Source organism: Lynx rufus, unplaced genomic scaffold (genome assembly GCF_022079265.1).
Source record: "Lynx rufus isolate CCGP_SWC_20201006 ecotype Redwood Valley unplaced genomic scaffold, mLynRuf1.p SCAF_31, whole genome shotgun sequence".
In the NCBI taxonomy this organism is placed as follows: Eukaryota; Metazoa; Chordata; class Mammalia; order Carnivora; family Felidae; genus Lynx; species Lynx rufus.
In genome coordinates this window covers 815127-837216 of record NW_025814847.1, presented here as the reverse complement: position 1 = coordinate 837216, position 22090 = coordinate 815127, and the positions used below count along the sequence as shown (strand labels likewise).

The window sequence follows — 22090 nt, the reverse complement described above, 5'->3', positions numbered from 1 at the left end:
GACTGGGGGGGGCTAGGGGGGTGGGCGCCGGTGCCAGCCGTGGGGCCTTCCCTACTCGGGTCTCCTCAACACCAGCTTGTCTTCCGCCTTCCATGCGACCCCTTCCTCGCGCCACCCCCCAAATTCAAAACCAACCAACTGGGCTCTTTCCACGGCCTGTGGGGAGGCCAGGCGCTGTAGAAGGGGCACGGACCCCGGCTGACCCCTTCAGGGGCCTCCTCCTCGGGGACCTGCTGTGCCCCAGAGACCCCCTGGTGCCAGCTGGCTGGCTGAGACCCCCTGGGCCACAGACTTTAGCTTCTCAGCCTGTCTCCCCACTCCCTCTCCCCGGTCTGGGTGGGCCTTGCTCTGAGATGTGTCACTTCCCACAAGGCTCCCCCCTCCCCACCACTACCTGGGCCCCGGGACCCAGCCTGTCCCTACCTCTTGCGGTCCCTCGCGCCTGCCTCAGCACGGAAGGCTTTCCTGTCAGCCGGTGTTTCTCCTCCAGCCTCTCTGAGCGAAGGGTCTTCTGGGCCCCACATCTGGGTCGCTGCTCCCAAAGGCACATCCTGGGAGACCTTTCCATCCAGAGTCTGGCGTTCTGTACCAAGGCCTCACCCTACTCAGCAGGACTCTGTCTCCACATGGAACCATATAAGACCTTAGAAATGATATGTAGGGCCTAACTCATCTGCTAGGGTTAACCGCAGCCCAGAGGAGTGAGTGGCTTGCCCAAGGTCGCAGCAAATTAGCGCTGAGCTGAGACCAGAACATGTCTCGTATCCACGCTGGCTGCCACGGCAGAAATAGACGTTTATTGAGTGTGGCTGTGGGCAAGGCGCTCTGTCCTGGCATCAGAAAAGGTTATGATGAGATGCTGTGCCTTCCCTTAGGGACTTGGGATCCGGAGTCAAGATGGCAGGATGGGGCACGAGCAGGACAAATAAGCAGGCGGGGCCGCATACGCTCCATGCAAAGTCAGTGCAAGGAACAGGTTCTACCTGAGCCCAGAGGACACAAGGTTGGCTCTGGGCGGGGCCGGTTAGTGCAGAAAGAGCTCAGGATCAGGGATCGTCCGGTGTCACGAATGGCGTGCGTGGCTTTGGAAAGGGCATCCCGGCTCTGGGCCCTGGTGGCGTCCGTGTGATGCAGGGTCGGGCAGCGGGGGGTGGATTAAAAGGTGGATCAATTCTTGAATTTTGTTTGTTTGTTTACTTATTTATTTTGAGAGGGAGAAAAAGAGTGAGAGAACACGAGTGGGGGGGGGGGAGGAGCAGAGAGAGAATCCCAAGCGGGCTCCGTGCTGTCAGCAAGAGCTCGATGTGGGGCTCGAACTCATGACCCAAGCCGAACCCAACCGACTGAGCCCCCCCAGGAGTCCAATTCTTAAACTTTTTAAGGTAGTTTGAAAGTTTTCCTTCCAGAGAGGGAGGCCTGAGGGGCCCTTATTCCTGTCATTCAGCATCCCGTCCTGAGACAGAGCCCGGCAGGCCTCTCGGAAGTTGGGCCTGGGGAGCAGAGCCCCTTAAAGATCGGGGTCCAGATGGGCCTCAGGTCGGATTTTTATTCCTCCCTGAATCCACACGCAGAAGGGGCCCTCCCAGTCCTGCGGTGTAGCCCAGTCCCCAAATAGGGAAAACATGGGGAGGACTGCAGGGGCCATCTCAGGAGGCCCGGGAGATGACGCAACTGTGAGCAACTCTCCAGGCTCTGGCTCCGGAGCGGGGGCTGGGACCCTGGGGTCCCCTTCCGCCCACACCTTGACTGAGGCCTTGGCAAAAGTGCGGGGACGGAAGGGGCAATGGGGATGAAAGGGGGCATCGTGAAAAGAAGAAACTAGTATAGAGAAACAGGAAGTAGGGAGGAAAGGAAGTGGCAGACAGGATCCCAGGAGCCCGAGAGGAGCCGAGGGGGGGGAAAGGCCGATGGCGGGCGTGGCCGGGAGGGAGTGGGCCCGGGGCTGCTGGTGACAGATGGGTGGACACAAAGAGGAGACAGATGGATGGGGGAGGGAGGAGGGAGGCTGGAGGGGCAGTGGTTGGAGGCCTTAATGAGATTGGAGCTGGGCTCGGGGCTGAGGAGAGGTGAGTGGAGAGGAAAGAAGAAAGGCCAGGCCGCCTCAGGAGACAAAGGCGACAAGGCCTGGGGGCCAGGGCGGGAGAGGGCTCTGGCGGGGCCGCTTGGGGGGGGGGGGGTTCCAGCCCCGGCTGGCAGCAGAGAGAGTGACAGATTGCGTGGCTCGCCACAGTGGAGACCCGCTGTCACCTTCTAGAGGCACAGAGAGGGAGACCCAGAAAGACGGACTGACACGCACGGTGTGGAGGCAGACAAGGAGACGGAAGAAAATCCACGAGGAGCTGCGGCCTCCAGGCCACGCCACGGCTCCTGCCCGGGCTCCCCCCGCCCGCTTGCTCCCGCGACCCAGGACCCAGGACGAGGGCCCGTCTCTCACCAAGGATGACACCCCCACCCGGGCGGGGGCCACTCCAGGGAAAGGGTCAGGCAGCGCGGCACGGCGAGGGTTAACACCGGCTGCTCTCCCTGCCAGCCGCCTGCCTGGTCGGGTCCCCAGGGCTCCCCGCATATGTCACCCCCTCTCCTGCCAAGCCCACTGCTTCCCAGCTCCTCCAGGCCCTCCCCCACCCTCAAGGACTAGGCCCCGGCCCCTGTGTCTTCCCTACACTCCAGCCTCCCATCCGGCAGTCTACTTCCAATCTACCTCCAAGGCCAGGCCGTGTAGACCTGAAAAGACGGCAGGTGACCACCCGAGAAAGTGAACGCCTATAAAATGCAAAATAAAGACAAACCAAACCGTAGAGCCTGCTCCTCCCCCACCCCCAGGGCCTGCTCTTCCTGCCCTGGTTATGGCAGACTCACACACACACACACACACACACACACACACACAGCTCCCTGGGGGTTCTCCTTCCCCCAGGCTGGGGCTGCTGGCAACCTGCGCTGACCTCAGAGCGCTCCCGGCTCCCTCGACCACGACCACCACCCGGTCCCAGGGTGATAGAGGCAGAGGAGAAGCAGGAGGTCCCAGGGCACTCTCTCACCCTGCTCACCATCAAACCCCAGTTCAGTTCGTGGGGACAGCTCAGGCTGGCTATGTCAAGGATGGAATCCCAGGACTGAATTATCAGAGCCCAAATGCCTACGAGCAGGGAGGCTGGGGACAGGGACCCCCCCCTGCTCCCCCTCCCCCCCACCCCGTTCCTTCCTGTCTTCCCCGCCCCCACCCCAGGGCCCTTCTTCTGTTTCCCTCGATGTCTCCCCCTTTGGGATCCCAGCCTCCAGGCTGCAGTCTCCGTCCCTCGTCCCTCGAGTTGCGTCTATCCTGTCTCCGGCCTTGTCTCCCTGTCTGCCCCAGTTTTTTGCTTCCTCACGACAGTGTGCTCTCTGCCTCCCCCAAGTCTGTGTCTCCGCCCTGTCTTGGGGCCTCCCTCAGGCCTCTCCAGTACCATGCAGTACCTCCCCTGAATTCCCGTGTCTCTCCAGATCCGTGTTTCTCCCAGGCCTGGTCTCCCTCCCCAGCTCCCCTTCCCCAGTCTCCCCCACGTCCCCGCCCACATAGGTTGCATCTCTGAGCCTCCACAACCTGGCAACTCCTCTCTCGTCCTCTCTCACCCCTCTGTCTCCCCGTGACTGTGCCTGCCCCCCTGTCTGTTACCCACCCACAGTGTTCTCCCCCCTCGTCCGTTTCCTCTGTCTGGCTCCCCACATCTCCCCCTGTCTCCCCCTCCTCTCCACCCCGCACTGGTCTCCATCTCTCCTCTCCCCAAGGCACTGTCTCCTGGGTCTCTCGGTCTCCCAATTTCTTGGACAGGGTGGAGGGCAGGAGCGTGGGGGCGGTAGAATTGCTGTTGCTGGGGGCTCATTAGGTGGAGATTGGTTTTTAATCAGCACCATGGCAATGATGATGCAAGAACTGAGATGCCACCTGGTCCCCTGCCCCCCAGCCCCCCTCCTCAAGCCTCCTTTCCCCTCCAGCTCAGCCCATCTGCTGGCGCCTGGGCACCTGTCTGGGCCTGCCCAGGTGGGAGTTGGCACCTCCCAGACCTGAGGGGGGGCGGTGGGGGAGCTTGGGGAGGAATCATAGGACTCCCCTTAGGGAGGAAAAGCCCAGAAAAGTTTGATCAGCAACAGGGAAACGGCGAATGCCTCCGACAACCCCCGCAGCTGGGGCTTGCTCCGAGGAAGGTCCAGACCCTTCCATGCAATAGCTCACTTAATCTCCATGGCAACCTAAGAAGCAGCTCTAATGAACCCCATTTTGCAGAAAAGGACCCTGGAGGCTCAAGAGGTTAGGTTACTTGTCCAAGGTCACCAGGTGCCGGGACTTTCTTCACCCTAAGACACTGTCTCTGGAGCGCTCCTGGTTCATTCTGGATACTCGCGAAGGCTCAGTGACGACACCCAACAGCTGCGTGGGGTCCCAGCTCCTGCCACCCTTCACCACACACACACACGCACACACACACACGCACACGCACTCAGACACGCGTGCACGTGCACACACAGGCTGGAGGCAGCTGAGCTACTGAGGTGAACTTAATCAATGCCTGTTTGCATATAATTCTGTATCTGATTTTCTTACTGCTCATTTGCTGCCCTGGCACCCTCCAAGCCTGCCGGGCCACCCTGACTTCTCCCACACCCTTCCAACCCTCGTCCTTCCTCTTCCTTCAACCCGGCCTTTCCTCCTACAAGCCCAGAATTCCCAGCGGGTCAGCTTGGAAAAACTCCCTGTGGGCTCTGTGTCAGGAATCTGACCCCGCTCCTCCCCACCGCGAGGTAGATGGGAGGTCGAGGGCTGGGTAAGAGGGCGTGGGGTGACTAAGTCCCAGGGCCACGCGGGAGCCACGGGCAGCCTGCCGAGGGGTCCTGTGGGCACCAGCTTTAGGAAGGATGAGGGCTTGTCGAGGACCAGGACTCTCAGGTCTTCTTTGAGGACCTAGGTTTCCCTGTTGGTACCTTGGATAGCCTTCTTCCCAGGGGAAAGGAAACAGGGGAAGGGGCTGTCAAAGTCACGCTGGGACTCAGAATAGGACCATGGCACTTAAACCTGGCTTGCTGGGGGCCTCTGTCCCTGCCGCCTCTGGTGTGGAAGACCGAGGGGGTTCATCTGTGATCCTGCCCTGGCTCTCGCCCCAGCCCCACCCCTTCCCCAGCTCTCCATTTCTTGCTTATGAAATATGCATGGAGAACAGATGTCCCTGCTCCCCTACTCCCTGCCCCCCCCCCAGGGCCAGCCCCCACCCCCAGCTCCCGGGAGGTGGGGTGGGGGGTGTTCCCAGTTCTCTCTGCCAATGGCTGCCTGGCCTGGCTGTTTAATATTGATGAGGGGGGGGAGCTGGGCCAGCCAATGGCGAGCCGGGGGTGTGTGTGTGTATCTCCATATATATACATAGGGCTGGGCCAGCTCAGGTGTGTATGTGTCCGTGAGTGTGTGTGTGTGTATGTGTGTGTGCATGTGTGTGTGTGTGTGTGTGTGTGTGAGTGCCAGTGGCTCCAGTCCCTGACCAAGCCCACCCCCTCCTCCTGGGCCCTATATTCCCACCATGTGTCGCCCTCTCATCTGCCCTGGAGCCTGTACAGCCACGCCACGCCGCCGTCCCCGAGAGCTCTAGAGAGCTGGTCACTAACTTTGCAGACGGATGAGCTCCCAGCAGCCAGAGGAGACCGGGGCTGTCAACGCTGCCCCCGTCCTGCGAGCTCAGACCCCCTCGCAGGGTCTTCCTAGGTAAAGGGAGAACCGTGGGCTGGGGAGGGGTGGGTGTGTCCCTTGCACTCTGGCTCAGGTCCCCTCCCAGAGCCTTCCTCGAGTTTCTCTCTCTCTCTCTCTCTCTCTCTCTCTCTCTCTCTCTCGTGTGTCCCCGCACCTCCCTCTCCTCCATTCCTGCCCCTGGACGCTTTGTGCCTGTCTGTTCTCGATCGGGTTGAGCATGGCGGAAGGGGGGGCAGGAGATGAGCATCCCACCCCAGATGCTTGCAGCTGCCGGCCTCCCTCATCCTCGGAGCCTGGAACTTTGGGACCAGAAGTGGATTTGGGGTGAGGACTTGTTGGGCACATGGAAGCCGCTGCCAGGGCCCGAGCCGGGGAAGACAGCGGGGCCAGGAGGTGGGACGGGGATCAGACTGGGAGCACACAGAGGGGAGGGGAAGGCACGGCACAGCGGTCAGGGGTGAAGGGACACAGGCAGAGGGAGAATCTGGCGGTGACAGATGTGCTGGGAGCCCCAGAGCCGAACTCCTGAAGCCCGGAGCTGGGGAGTGGGGACAGTAACCGTGTCCCGGGAGGGGCTGACCTCGGGGCCTCCCCCCCTGTTGCAATCCTCTCCTGTTCCTTTGGCCCCCGGGATGTGGAGCGCGTTCTGAATTTCAACACCGACCGCCTTCCGTTTTGTGTTGTGGTGACGGCGTGTCTGTCAGATGTCGACTTACACTTACACCCATCACCCCCCAGCGCTTAGTAACTATTTGTCAACGACAGCGGGGTCGGGGGCAAGGCTGGGGGTCCATCAGGCCGGAGAACCGGGCTGGTAAGGAAGGGAAGATGGAGACTGAAAAGGAGCCTCAGTGCTTCTGTTTCTGGCCATTGAGTCCCACGAGCTCTGAGCAGAGTGGCCCGCTGTTCCCCCTCCACACTCGTCCTAAGCAGAGCCTCACCCATACCTTTCCCTGCTGCCTCGCCCTGACCCCCTCTGGTCCCCGGGACGAGCAAACCTTAGCCAAGTCCCAGAACGGTGTCCAGGCACCACCCCCACCCCCCCCACCCCCCGCCAACAGGCCACATCTGAACTGATGGTGGGCTGGGGGAGGACTCGAAGCAGGACGCCGACTCTGGTCCCTTCCCATCATCTTCTTTGCAGAGTCACCAAAAGGCCAGGGAGTGGCAATGGTTGAGGGTGTTGAGGACAGAGCTAGAGGAAGGGGCTGGTCCCGAGCAGGGCAATCGTGGCCAGAAGGGACACTTCCGGACTCTAGTGGATGGGGTGGTAGGATCACGTGTCTGTCTGTGGTGGTCATGTTGGGGGGTGGGGGGCCGGCAGGGACTGGGCTGGGACAGCTGTGCCGAGCTCCATATGTCCCCGTCCACTCTACAATGGGCAGTCTGCGTGCTTATCCCCTCCCCCCCCCCCCCCAGAGGCAGCAGGACTGCAGCGGGGCCCTGGGGCGGGGGGGTGTTGATAGTGAGGCCAAGGCTCGCAGCTCTCCCATCACAACTGGGGAAGGTTTAGAGTCACGGCCAACCTCTCTTGGCGCTGTGACTGCAGTCTCGCTTGTTTTTTTTTTTTTCTTTCACTTTATTATTAAGCATTTTTGGTAAAAAATGGTAAAAAAAAAAACACGTAACATAAAATCTACCATTTTTAATTTACAGTTCAGTAGTATTAGGTGTATTCCCATGGTGGTGAAACAGATCTCCAAAACTTTTTCATCCTTCAAATCGGAAACTCTACCCCCTTTCAACAACACCTCCCCTTTCCCCCTCTCCCCCCTGCCCCTGGTAACTGCCATGCTACTTTCTGTGTCTATGAAGTTGACGACTTTGATTCCTCAGAGAAGTGGAATCACTCAGTATTTACCTTTTTGTGACAGGCTCATTTCGTTTAGTAGGACGAGTTTCAAGTTTCATCAGTGCGGCAGCTCGCGATAGGATTTCCTTCCTTTTTAAGGCTGAATAATATTCCATGGAACGTATACGCCCCGTACTCTTCGTCCATTCATCCGTCGATGGACATGTTGTTTCCACGTCTCGTGACTAGAGCTGCAGTCAACGTCCCCATGCAGATATCTCTTCAAGATCCCGATTTCACTTCGTTTTTCGATATCTACTCAGAAGTGGAATGACTAGGCCATACGGCAGTCCTATGTTTAATTTTGAGGGGAACCTCCGTTAGGCGTTTCACAGCGGCCGCACCAGCTTACGGCCCCACCCCTCACCCCCGACAGGGCACAAGGGTCTCGATTTCTCCACATCCTCATCCACCCTTCTTATTTTCTGTTTTGTTTTCATTTGATAGCAGCCATCCTAGGGGACGCGGGGTGATGGCTCACCGTGGTTTTGATTTGCTTTTCTCTGGCGCTGAATGATGTGAGCATCTTTCCGTGTTTGTTGGCCATTTGTAAACCATCTTTGGAGAAACGTCTGTTCAAGTCCTCTGCCCATTTTTTAGTTGAGTGATCTGATGTTTTGCTCTTGCCAGAGTTCTTTATAATATTCTGGACACTCCCCCCTCATCAGAGATCTGATTTGCATGTATGTTCTCCGGTCTGTGGTCTGTTGCCTTTTCGCTCTTCTGATTGTGTCCTTTGACTTACGAAAGTTTGCAAGTTCGACATGGTTCCATTTGTCCATCTTTGCTTTCGCTGCCTGTGCTTCTAGCATCATCTCCAAGAAATCACTGCCAAGTCCGATGTCATAAAGCTTTCCCCTGTGTTTTCTTCTAGGAGCTGTCTGGTTTTAGGTCTTTAATCCCCTTGCCCGGTTTTATTCTGCCCCCCACCCCCTCCTCATTTCTCCTCCTTTCCTGTCGCTCACCCCCAGGATTCTCTTCCATTCTTACCACCTCTCCTCCTACTCCTTTACAGCGACCACCTGCGTGTCTCTCCCCACGTTTCCGCCTTTCTTCCCCCCAACTCGTACAGGACCTCCCCGCTCCCAATCCTTCTCCAACCTTCCTCTTGCCCTCCCCGTCTCGGAGCTGTCTCCTTCCTCCTCCCTCGGCCCCCATCAACTTCCCCTTCTCTCCTCCAGGCTCCGGACTGGAACCCTGACCATGGGACCTTGAAGTGGCTCTCACCTCCTCAGCTCAGTGGCAGACCCCACTCCCCCAGGCCCTTCCTGCCCCTCCCACAACCAGCTTGGAGGCTCCCGGAGGGAGGGGTGGGGAGGGGATCCTGATCTCACCGGGCAGGGGGCCTCCATCATGATGCTCAACTCAGACGCGGTGGACCTCGACCTGCCTCCCACCCACTCCGAGACCGAGTCGGGCTTCAGCGACTGTGGGGGCGGGGCGGGCCCCGACGGGGCGGGGCCTGGGGGTCCCGGAGGGGGCCAGGCCCGGGGCCTGGAGCCCGGAGAGCCCGGCCGGAAAGACCTCCAGCACCTGAGCCGGGAGGAGCGGCGGCGGCGGCGCCGGGCCACGGCCAAGTACCGCACGGCCCACGCCACGCGGGAGCGAATCCGCGTGGAAGCCTTCAACCTGGCCTTCGCCGAGCTGCGCAAGCTGCTGCCCACGCTGCCCCCCGACAAGAAGCTGTCCAAGATCGAGATCCTGCGTCTGGCCATCTGCTACATCTCCTACCTGAACCACGTGCTGGACGTCTGACGGGGCTGCCTCGGCCTGGCTGGGGTCCCCCCGCCCCTCCCCACCCCCAGCACCCCGCAGGGCCCCCGGGGCGGGGGGGAGGGGCAGGGAGGCAGGGTGCCCTCCGGCTGGGTGGCTGGGGTGGGCTGGCTGGCTGGCCTGGGCCACCTTCTCCTGCCGACCTCCCCCCCCCCCCCCCACCCAGGGCGATTCTCGTGCGCCTCCCACGGCTTGTGGTTGGGGCCCAGCCGGTCAGAAACGTTCGCCTGGGTGTTCGGTACACAGTCCTTGGCTGGCTTTCCTAGGCGGCCGCCCTTGGCCGCTCCCCCCCTAGCTCTCCCCTGGGCGGCTGCCTCTTCCTCACACCGTCCGCTTGCCTGTCCCTCCCCTTGTTTCTGCCCCGCTTCCTCCGCTCTTCCAGGGCCACTCTTACGACCACATTTCTGGAGACCCCAGACCCCGTCTCTGTCTCCCGTCCCCTTTCCAGCCTCGCCTGCCCTGGGGTGGGGAGGGGGCACCCATACAGGAAGGGGGAAGGCTGGGCTCCGAGTGGGGTGGGCTTCTACCCCAGAGATCTCAGCCCGGGGACGCTGGGCCTCCGGAGATACTCCTGCCAGGGGAATCTTGGCGGCCGAGAATGATGGGAAAACTCTCTTGCCCCTGAGGCTTAGCACATGCAGACCTCGGATCTGACTCGGTAGTGAGTGCCTTGCCCTCTCTGAGCTATTTGGCCCCCTCCCTGCCCCCTCCCGCCCACCGTCCCAATTTTCTCCCTCCCCGTGTGCAGCTGGAGAAAGGGAGACCCAGATCCTGGAGGAGGGGCTGAACCCCCAGAATCAGCAGAGGGCGGGGGGGGGGGGTGGGGGGGGGTGGGGGGGGGGTGAGCCAGATCCACATCTGCTTCCTCCACCCCAGCACGCTGGGAAAACGTGAAAACCCACAGCGCTTCCTGCCTCAGATGCAGGGGGTGGGGGGGGTGGGGGGAGGGAATGTTCTATTACTGCCCTCCGGAAATGCTCTGCCGCCTGGGACCTAGGGCCAGTTCGTTATATATATTTTTTTCTCCTCCCTTAAGCTTGCCTTCGGCAAGGGAAGACACCCCCTCCCCATCCTGCTCCACCCACCCCCAGCAGGCTCTCCGCACCCCCTCGCACCCCCTCCAGTGTTCCTGAGTGCAGCCCAGGGTCGGAATGAAGGGCCAGAGGGCCCGTGTAGAAGTGAGCTCACTGCCTTTCCCGTGCTCCCTCCTCCCCCACACCAGACTCCGTGCTCTGCAAGGATATTATTTATTTACGTATTTATTTATTTATTCATCTATTTATTTACTTATTTATTTATAAATATTACTATTTATTGCCGAGTTGTGCACTTTGGGGTAGAGTGAGGGGGCTCCTGGCAGCCCCGGCCGGGTCTCTCTTGCTTCCTCCCTGGTTACTCCTTTCCCTTTCTTCCTCCTCTGCAACCCCAGGTGTGTGTGGGCATCCTGTCTGCTCACCACACCCGTATCCCTTCCTCAGGCCCATCTGTCCAGACACCCCAGTCCTCTGGGATGGTGCCCTTCCCCCAGCTCCAGGGCTCCTGGACCCTTCCATAGTTCCCTCCACCCCCGGACAGTCCCGCCCCAGTCCTGCCTGCCTCTCTTCTCTCTCTAGCCCTCTCCCATGACCCTTCGCTTCTTCCTGATCCCCTCCAACAACGGGCCCCCAGGGTCTGTGTCCTGCATCCTGTGTGTGGTCCCCTCCCGTTGCGTTTCTGATTTCATACAACAAGAAAAATTAAAGTGACCTCGTTCCAGCATCAGGTATGGCTGTGGATTATTCGATTGGGTTGGGAAGCTGGCCCGCAGGCTGTGAGAGGGTAGGCAGGGAAGGCCCTAGGCTTTGAAGGCTCTTCTGATGGGGCTATGAGAGCTCAGTGTGGTGGGTAAACGATGCGAGAGAGAAAAGGAGGGGCCGGAGTGACAGGTGCAGGGAAGGGTATAACACACAGGTCCCAGGCCTCCCCACCTGAAGTCCCACGTACCTGCATCTTGGTATTTATCGAGCGATACTTCCCGACCCTTCGGATGTCGGGCTTCTGCTCCTGCTCTCTATGGGCTTGAGAAAGAGCTTGAGTTCCCACTGGAACCCAAGTAAAACGTGTCTGTGGTCCATGCTGCCGGGAAAAGCCACGACATGAAACCTGTCTGTCCTCATTATGGTCTCTGAGCTGGGTCAGTATTCGTTGCAATTTGTTCTCGGCCCACTTTGTGTTCCCCAACCTTTAAGATACGGGGAAGAACATAACGGAGGACCTGGGACTCAGAGACGGGTAAGGAAGGGGATAAAAAGGGGCTCTGAAGGAAATCAAAGGAATCCTGGAAAAGACCCTACATCAACTTACAGATGAGGAAACTATGGCCCAGAGAGGAGGAGGGCCTTGCCCAAGGTCACACGGGGAGTCAGGGGCAGAAGCGAAGTTCAACCCCAGATTCTTTACGTCCAGTACTGCCAACACCCTGCTCCCCTGAAATGACTCGGCCTGACAGGTGGCCTTCTGTGGACCCCGTACTTTAACAAGACATTGATAAATTAGAGAGTATTCAGTTTTGTGCCCAAGAAGGCAAAAGGTCTGGAGACAACTTTGCAGAAAGAAAACCGCAAATATGTGTCTCCACAAGAGTAGTTTAGGGGCAATCTGATCCCCATCCTCAAATATGGAGAGAAGAAAGAACAACAGACATCCTGGGCGGCCCCAGGAAGCAGAATCAGGACCAGGAGGCGGAAGTTCCAGCAAACAGATTTTAAGTCTAAGAAAAACCTTTCGACACCCGGAGCTGTCCAGCAACGGAAGCGCCGGCCTCAGGAAGAGGAATCCGAAGCGGACGGCTGGAGAATGGACCCCAGACAGAAACCGGCGAGTACCCTCCTGCCCAGATGGAATATCGGCTAGGTAAACTCGGAGAGCCTTCCAAACGTGAGGTCCTCTGAGGAGTCTGAAGGCAAGCAGTGGGAGGGAAATGCTGAGACGCCTTCCGGTCTCTGAAGGTGCTGTTTTCATCCCTGACACCAGCAGCCAAGTCCTAAGCTACACTTAGGGAGAAGCCCCCACGCGGGAAGGAGATGACATCTTTCCTTCGACACTTGCATTGAAGAGAGAGAGGGGGAGAGAGAGAGAGAGAGAGAGAGAGAGAGAGAGAGAGAGAATCCCAAGCGAGCTCTGAGTACTGCTGGCCCCAAACTCGTGAAACCGTGAGATCGTGACCTGAGCTGAAACCAAGAATCAGATGCCTAACCGACCGAACCCCCCCCCCCTCCCCGGGGCGCCCCCAACCGGCTTGTTTGAAAACCGGCTTGTTTTCAAAGCCGATAGGTAGGCCACCGTCCACAAGGGCCGTGTGACTCACCAGTGTTGGTGGACTGGGGTGAGAACCCGGGTTCTCCATTCCGGGCTCTGGTGCTTGGTGCCTTCCCCTGCCCAGCAGCCCCTGCGCTCAGAGCTGCCTGCCTCCCCCCTCATCACTGCCCCGCTGGAAAGCAGAAGGGGTTACTGGGCCCCTCCGCTCAGGGATCCCTCAGGGCCTGGGGGTGGGGAGAGGGGCAGCCGCAGCTGTTGTGCCAGCTCCGAATTTTTTCAGATAATCAATTGGCCTCACTGCGCTCTGCTCCAAGGACCAGGACCGAGGAGCTGGAGGCGGGGAGGGGGTGGGGGGGGTGGAGAGGGCAGGAGGCCAGGCGCTGGGAAAGGGGACCGTCTGGGAGACCGAAGCCCCCAGGCTCTGACGGAAAGTGGGAGCCTGGGGCTAACACAGAGGGAGGGAGGAAGGGAATGTTAGGAGAGGAGGCATCTGGGGCCCTCTTTCCACGTCCTCCAAAACCCAGCACGTGGGCCAGTGGGATGGGCGCGGGGTGGGTGGGGGCGCCAGGCAAGTGGGACTGGAACACCTCACCCCTCCTTCCTCCTCCAGCCCCTTCCCATCCCTGCCAGCCCCTTCCTGCCGTTCATGCCCTCTTCCTTCTGGTGACCGCAGGCCCTGACCCGCCAGTGCTCTGCCCCTTTCTCAGCAAACTCCACCCCCTGTGGCAGAGCCCACAGCAGGGCCCCAGGGGCTTGAGAGTGGAGGGGAGGCTTTTAGTCACTCCTCGCCTCCCCCTTCACACACACACACACACACACACACACTTTGTAGGCTACCAGGCATATGGTCCCTTTGTGCCACACAATGGAAGCCTTGCCTGTGACCCTTTCCAGTCTGGGCCTGGGGGCTCCTCTCTGTCCTGTCGCCCACCGTCCTTCCTTCATCCGCAGCGCAGGGCCTACGTTTGCCTTCTCCTCTTCCGCTAGCTGGACCGCCCCCCCCCCCCCGCCCCCTGCTTCCCTCTTTCTGCCTCTTGTCTGCTTGCTTGTGTCCTTTCCCGAACTCTAGAAATGGAAGGAACCTGCAGAAGGCCATGGTCCTCGGAGGCTGGTTCGGGGAGAGGAACCAAGCAGAAGGGGCCATGTTGTGATGGAGGGGACAGGGAGCCCACAACTGGCAGCCGGAGGACCTGGGTCCCAGCTCCGAATGCACCTTCACTCTTTGTCCTGTAACGGGCCAACCACATGCCCTCCTGGGCTCTCAAGTTCCTCACCTGTAAAATGGGGGATATACTAAGACCTGCCTCACAGGGGTGTTATGAGGGTGAAATGAAATCATCCTGGCGGTGCTCAGCGTGACAAATGCTCACTTAATGGTACAGTAAGGGGCAGTAAGTAAGTAGCAGGCCCAACCTGTACTGTTGTACGGTTTGCGCACTCTACAAGGTGCCAGGCCGAGGTACTGAAGGGGCCTGACATCCAGCCACAACCACCGGTGGCAGCATCCCCCGACAGGGAGCCCTGGGAAGCAACCCCTCATGTGGGTTCCCGAGCATAGACTTCCGGGAGTCCAACGGAGCACCCAGGAGTCCTGACAACCCTGAAAACCAACGCAGAGCCAGAGGGGACCAGAGGCTACGGGGACCCCAGAGAGGGAGATCCCTGAGCTCAGCCTTCCCTGGAAAGGCGAGAAAAGCCAGACTAGGAAATCCGCGACACCCATCGAGGCGACACGGCAGCTGAGACGAGGGGGGCCGAAGAAGCCGAAGAGCTGGGGGGTGGGGCGGAGCTCAGCAGGTGTGTGGGCGGGAGCACCCCAGGCTCTTGCCCCTCCTCCTCCTCCGTTCCTCCGCTTAAGCGACGTCCGCCGAGCCCGCCTGAGAATCGCTGGTTGAACACCGCCCCCTGCCGGCCGCCAGCCGCGCCGTCTCCCTTCTCTCTGGAGCGGAGCTGCCACCAAACTGGGAGAGAGGTCCGCCCGGACGGGGGGACAAAGGGTGAGGGAGGTGTGGCGGGGGTTGCAAGCCACAGCTGCGTGGTTGGCAGAGTTTCTGGAAGGCGAATGAGGGCGGGTTGCCGCCTAGGGACGAATAGGGACCAGAATTCGTAGGTGGGTCGTTTACTTGTGTCAATGCGGTCGTGTCCGGATGGATTTTTTTTTTTCCTGTCTGTGTCCATTTCATTTGCTGCGGGTCTGCGTCCGTGTGTGTGTGTGTGTGTGTGTGTGTGTGTGTTGTGTCTCCGGGGTGCTCGCCTGCTTCCGCGCTGCTGTCTGGGCGAACGTAGGTGTGCTTGATTCTGGGTCCTTTCTTACAAAATTGTATTTGTGTCTTCTTGGGGTGGGGGAGGGACAGAGAGAGAGAGAGAGAGAGGGAGAGAGAGCATCCCAAGCAGGGTCCTCGCTGTCATCGAAGAGCCCGAGGCGGTCCAACTGACAGTCATGAGCCAAAGCCAGGAGCTCAACCCACGGAGCCACCCCGGGGGGGGGGGGGGGCTCTCCTTTTATTATAACCTCGTGGCTGTCTCTTCATCGGCCAGTCCCGTTTTATTCAACGCACTGCGCGTGGATTGAACAGCCAACGTGTGCCAGACACTGTTGTGGGTTCTGAAATACAGGAGGGGGCCGGCGGGGAGACAGACATCTGAACACGTCGACCCCGTGACGGTGACGAGAGTGGCTCAGGACCAGAGTGGAGCAAAGGAGGAGGAGGAAGTCAGAGGCAGCGTTGGTGAGGGGGGGAAGCAGGTCACATGGGAGCCGGGCTTTGAAGACAGGTAGGGGGTGTGCCAGGTCAGGACAGGTGCTTGCGGAGAATTCCTTGGGGCGCTGTCGAGACCCCCCCCCCACCCCCTTCACACATCGCCTCCTTCTGGGGACAGGGGCTCTCACTTCCCCGCCTCAGGTGTGGCTCAGGAACTGCCTTGGGAGGAAGACATCTGCTTTGTCTGAGCCCCCTCCCTGGGGCAGTGTGCGTGCAAGGACTAGCGGGTGAGGGTTACAGAGCCCTTGTCCCGGGGCAGCCGCAAAAGGCTGGCTCCTCTTGAGACCTCCCAAGGGACAGCCAGAGTGTAGCCTTTCAGCTCTGTCCCTGCTCGCCGCAGCTTCTCTTACACCTAACAGGTGTCCCCCAGAGTGCCCCCGAGTCCTCTCCTGCAGTTTCAGCAGGCTAAGTCAAGGTCAGCCGAGCGACGACAAGCGTCGGTGCTGAAGCAGAATGGAGAAGAGAGGACAGGCCGAGGGGAGCTATTTAAACGAGACTCAGGAGGGCTGGGTGATGGATTCGACACAGCGGGCGAGAGGAGAGCCCCCAGGTCTCCGGCGCGGGCGCCTGGATGGGCGGAGGTGCTCCCTTCCAAGGTCGACCACAGAGGAGGAGGCTCGTGGGGAATGGTGGGGGCACCACGGTGGCCGTGGCGGTGACATTCCAAGGAGCGTGGCACAAAGGCAGGCGGGAACCTTCCTGCCGTGAGGTCTGGAAGGAGGTTGGCTCCTCGGGCGTTTGCCACCAGCCAGACCTCTTTGCGAGGACGTCTCCCGGAAACCTGCAACTCCGCATACCCAACACTGGCCTCCCTGTCCTCTCCACCCTCCACCCCGCTTCTCCCTGGGTGTTCCTCGAAGGAGCAAATGGCGCCCCCTGCATTCGGTTGCCCTGGCGATCGCGCCTCTTTCCCTCCACTGCCACGGCCAATCCGTCGTCAGCATCCATCCCTCTAACCTTCTACATGTGACTGGGAGCTGTTTCTGTATCCCCACCGGTCTCTCCCCTGGCTTTCCCGCACTGGTCTCCTTGCCTCTTGGCTTCCTCCCCCTAAATCTGCCTTCCCGACTGCCATCTGAGTGACCCACCCCGAATGCCAGTCTAATCAAACCGGTCTACACTCAGATTCTTTTAATGGCGCCCCATTACCTCTCAAATAAAATCCAAACTCTCCAACATGGCCTGGAAAGCCCTTCGGGGGTGCAGCTCCTGCTGGTCTGTCTGGCCCCACCCGCCACTTGACCTTCTCGCTCTGTGCTCTAACGTTCTAAGGAGCCGCGAGCTCTCCGGCACGCTCCATAGGGCTCCCCACTTCGAGAAGTGCTTCCGCTCCCGTGGTTCCTCGTCCCACGTCACCCGGGGAAGTCCGGATTCGTCCTCGGAGACAGTGCAGGTGTCTTCTCCTCCGGGACACCTCCCCATTTGGTGTGCCCTCCTACAGCCCCGAGCTCAGCACCCCCTGTGCTCCTTAGCCTTCTATACATCTCTCGACTCTTGCCCTCCCCACGCTGAACTGTACTGAAGTCACCTACCTCCTCTCCGGTGCGTTTCAGGGTGACCTGGGGTTGAATTCCGTGAAATCTCTGAGCATCTGTTTCCTCATCAGAGATAACATCAAGGCTAGCGCATAACAGTGCTCCATAAATGGTGGTTATATTAGGATAATTATTGCTTTTATTACCTTCCTCCTTCCCAGCACCCACCTGTTGCCATTGTTTTAATTGTTTATCTTTTTTTAAAGCTTGTATTTTTAAGTAATCTCTACCCCCCGCGTGGGGCTGGAACTCACAACCCTGAGATCAAGAGGCACCTGCCCTACTAGCTCAGCCAGCCAGGCGCCTCACCCCCGGTGACCGGTTTACCTTGAGAATATGTATTTGTTCACCTGTTACAGTCCATTTGACATCTCAGATGGGGTTCTCGTAAGTTACTTCCCTCCAGAAGCCGTGTCTTATCTTTCCACCTCACTGGAAGCCATAGGATTTCTCATTTTATTTTTTTATTGATTTATTTATTTAAGGATTTCTCATTAAAAAATTTTTTTTAATCTTTATTTATTTTTGAGAGAGAGAGAGAGAGAGAGAGAATGTGAGCAGGGGAGGGGCAGAGAGAGAGGGAGACACAGAATCTGAAGCAGTCTCCAGGCTCTGAGCTGTCAGCACGCAGCCCGATGCGGGGCTCGAACTCACAGTCCGCGAGATCATGACCCGAGCTGAAGTCGGACGCTCAACTGACTGAGCCATCCAGGTACCCCGAGGATTTCTCATTTTAAAAAAGTGTGGCTCAGTGAGTCAAGCATCCAACTCTTAATCTTGGCTCAGGTCATGATCTCACTCACAGTTGGTGGGATCGAGCCCTGTGTTGGGCTCTGTGCTGATAGCGTGGAGCCTGCTTGGGACTCTCTCTCTCCCCCTCTCCCCCTTGCCCACTCACGTGCATATGGGAGCTGTCTCTCTCTCTTTCTCTCTCAAAATAAATAAACATTAAAAAAAGAGAATGTACCTTTAAATTTTTGATAAATGCTTCCAAACTGCCCTCCAGAACGTCTTTATCAATATATACACTACTTCCAACCGCCTACGAGAGTCTGCATTTCTTCACGCCCTTCATAGCAGTGTATATTATCATTCTTTCCCATTTCTTTCCAAGTTCATGGGCAAAAGGGAATATTGAATTTTTCTTTTTCTTTTTTTTCTTTTTTTTAACATTTATTTATTATTGAGAGACAGAGAGAGATAGAGCATGAGCATGGGAGGCGAAGAGAGAGGAGGAGACACAGAATCCGAAGCGGGCTCCAGGCTCTGAGCTGTCAGCACAGAGCCTGACGCGGGGCTCGAACCCACGAACTGCGAGATCGTGATCTGAGCCGAAGTCGGATGCTCAACCGACTGAGCCACCCAGGTGCCCCTTGAGTTTTTCTTTAATTTTTTTTTTCAACGTTTATTTATTTTTGGGACAGAGAGAGACAGAGCATGAACGGGGGAGGGGCAGAGAGAGAGGGAGACACAGAATCGGAAACAGGCTCCAGGCTCTGAGCCATCAGCCCAGAGCCCGACGCGGGGCTCGAACTCCCGGACCGTGAGATCGTGACCTGGCTGAAGTCGGACGCTTAACCGACTGCGCCACCCAGGCGCTCCGTGTTTTTCTTTAATTGAGATTTTCCTTACTTGAGGTTGAGGATCGTGATGTCATATGCTTCTTAGATGTTTGTATTTCTTCTGTGAATTGTCTATCCTTGGCCTATTGAAAAAAACTTGACTCATTGTTTAAATTTCATGCTATATTTTTTTCTTAAAAACATACAGTGTCTTTTAAGTAAAACAATGCTCCTGCCCTTCTTTTGTTTAACTGGAATAATCAGCGAAATCCCTCAGTTTGTGGCACGTGAAATCATTAGGCCACCCCTCCCTTCTTCCTGCTTCTTCTTTTGACATTCCTGTCCCCTTCTCCTTGCCACCCCTTCCGTGGGCATGTACCGACTTATTTACTCAGTGCAGTGGGCCCTCCCTTTCATTCATTTATTGACACATATATGTATACCTGATCAGTACATCATATTATTTTGTGGGGCACCTCGGTGGCTCAGTGGGTGGAGCATCTGACTCTTGATTTCGGCTGAAGTCATGATCCCAGGGTTATGAGATCGAGCCCCAAGTTGGGTTCCACATGGAGCTTGGAGCCTGCTTAGATTCTCTCTCTCCCTCTCCCTCTGCCCCTCCTTGGCTCTTGTGCTGTCTCTTTAAAAAAGTATATTATAGGGGCGCCTGGGTGGCTCAGTCAGTTAAGTGTCTGACTTCAGCTCAGGTCACGATCTTGCGGTTTGCGAGATCGAGCCCCGCGTCCAGCTCTGTGCTGACAGCTCGGAGCCTGGAGCCTGCTTCCCATTCTGGGTCTCCCTCTCTCTCTACCTCTCCCCTGGCTCACACTCTGTCTCTCTCTCTCCCTCTCAAAAATAAATAAACATTTAAAAAGTTAAAAAAATATATATATATTATCTTGTGTGTTTTATATTTCAGGACAATAGCGTAGTATAACATCTCATTCTGTTTGTTTTACTTTTCTTTTTTCTTCTTACTAAACACTGTGGGTTTTTTTTTTAATCTTCATTTATTTTTTGAGAGAGAGAGACCGTGAGTGGGGCAGAGGCACAGAGAGACGGGGACAGAGAATCCAAAGTGGGCTTTGTGCTGACAAGACAGAGCCTGATTTGGGCCTCAAACCCACGAGAACACAGCGTGACTACAGACTTGTTGTATCACCACGTTGGACACCCGAAACTAACGTAACATTGTGTGTCAACTGTACCTCAATAGCAACCAACAAATAAGTTCGAGACATCAAAAACTTCTATTCTGGCTTTCTGTCCTAGCTCCTTGGCACTTGCTGTGGCGGCCGTAAGCTCCCTCGCACCCCTCTTGGTCACGCCTTGCAAAATTGAAGAAATCAAGGACTTTCTGCTCCTGGCCAGGTGAAAGGATGCCAGATCTGTTGAGATCACGAAAAATAAGGAAAAGGTGAAGGTTAAAGTTCAATGCAGCGGGTACCTTTATACCTTGGTCATTGCAGACAAAGAGAAGGGGGAGAAGCGGAACAGACCCTGCCCCCGGGTTTGGCAATGAAGGAGCTGAAATGAACCTGGCGCACTGATTGGCATTGTATTAAAATTTTATTTTATTTATTTTTTTTTTAATTTTTTTTTTCAACGTTTTTTATTTATTTTTGGGACAGAGAGAGACAGAGCATGAACGGGGGAGGGGCAGAGAGAGAGGGAGACACAGAATCGGAAACAGGCTCCAGGCTCCGAGCCATCAGCCCAGAGCCCGACGCGGGGCTCGAACTCATGGACCGCGAGATCGTGACCTGGCTGAAGTCGGACGCTTAACCGACTGCGCCACCCAGGCGCCCCTGTATTAAAATTTTAAAATTCTCTCTCTCTCTCTCTCTCTCTTTTTTTAAAGTAGGCTTCTCGCCCAGCGCAAAGCCCAATGCAGGGCTTGAACTCACAACCCTGAGATGAAGACGTGAGCCGATATCAAGAGTCAGACACTTAACCAACTGAGCCACCCGGACACCCCCAAATTTTAATAATTCTTTGAGAAACACACACACAGCACCTTCCATTCTGCTTTTATGTACGAGATGGAATTTAAAAATGATATAGGGTGGACCAGTTCCTTCTTTGTATCCACATATGCCCTGTGCACCTTCTCCCGTGTATTTAGCATCCAAGATTGTTTCCCCGTTTTTTGCTGCCATGAGTATTCTTGAACTTGTCATTTCATGTATCCTTTATAGGGTTATTTTTGCAACCTATTCCTGGGGACGGAACTGGATTATAGACTTTACACATCCATATTCGGTTTCCTTAGACACGTCCAGGCTGTGCTGCAGGACGTATCAGATTAGACTCACAGCAGCCCCTGTGGATCATCCTGTTTCCGCCACCTCACGAGCACTCGATACCAACTTCTAGATTCTGCTGCTGCTGAAGCTGCGGCGATAGGTATTCGTTTCCTGTTTGGTTTGATTGTCGGAGATTTTCCAATTGGTTGTATGATCTCTAGGACTATAGGATTGTAGGATTGGTAGGATCGTGGATACTTAAGGCTTTCGGCGTGCAGACATTTCTATTTGATCACATTTATAACCTTGTCTTCTATGATTTCTGTATTTGGGGCCTTGGACATCCCCGCTTCAAAAGCAGAGAAGAAAGAAAGAAAGGAAGAACTCGATTGCGGCTGTCGACCAAGAGGAGAGGCTAGAAAGCAACCAAATGCATTTATTTGGGGCCTTCGGGATTGTAATCCCCAAGGGACAAGGCATGGAGTTGACCAAAACTGGAAGTGTCCTCCCCAATTTTGAGAGGGGAGTGCAGGCTTATAAAGGTTCAAAAGCCACAAGGTTACAAAACTTGTTTTAAAAGAATTGTGATTGGTGCTACGGAGTTTGAATTCCCTTAACGCGACGGGCGGCTCAGCTAACAGGCGTTGCATTCTCTCTATTTCCGTCCAGATTAGAAGGATGTGTTCCAGGAGGTGGTCCAGGTAGAACGGACAGGTTGCAAATGACAAAAATCAAGAGTTTGTGGTGTTCCAAGATTTGAAACGGGAGAAGCCAGAGGCCCTGCTTCCTCAGTATCTTCCCCACCCTATTGTAAATGACTCAACAATGTTCACTTCACTTAGGCATCTTCTTCCACACTTTTCTTCTTTTCTTTAAGTTTATTTATTTATTTATTTCGAGAGAGAGACAGAGGGGGAGGAGCAGAGAGAGAAGGAGAAAGAGAATCCAAAGCAGGCTCCAAACTATCAACGCAAAGCCCAACACGGGGCTCGATCTCACGAACCGTGAGAACACGACCTGAGCCGAAATCCAGAGTCGGATGCTTAACCGACTGAGCCACCCAGGCGTCCCTTTCTTCTTTTTTTTTTTTTTTAATTTTTTTTTTCAACGTTTATTTGTTTTTGGGACAGAGAGAGACAGAGCATGAACGGGGGAGGGGCAGAGAGAGAGGGAGACACAGAATCGGAAACAGGCTCCAGGCTCCGAGCCATCAGCCCAGAGCCCGACGCGGGGCTCGAACTCCCGGACCGCGAGATCGTGACCTGGCTGAAGTCGGACGCTTAACCGACTGAGCCACCCAGGCGTCCCTTTCTTCTAATACTTATATTATTCTTCCTTAGGTTGTGTTGT

General features: G+C 56.6%; 1 protein-coding gene across 1 annotated transcript; it reads left to right on the top strand.

Moving 5' to 3' along the window:
* Window positions 1-8743: 8743 nt before the first annotated feature.
* On the top strand, window positions 8744-9410 carry NHLH1 (nescient helix-loop-helix 1). Its single transcript, XM_047093110.1, has one exon. It carries the CDS (start codon window positions 8919-8921, stop codon window positions 9318-9320), a length of 402 nt encoding a protein of 133 aa, XP_046949066.1. The 5' UTR covers window positions 8744-8918; the 3' UTR covers window positions 9321-9410.
* Window positions 9411-22090: the final 12680 nt, after the last annotated feature.

What these genes read in the sequence shown, in the direction of transcription:
- NHLH1 (XM_047093110.1), top strand. Translation starts at nt 8,919, where the DNA reads ATGATGCTCAACTCAGACGCGGTGGACCTCGACCTGCCTCCCACCCAC.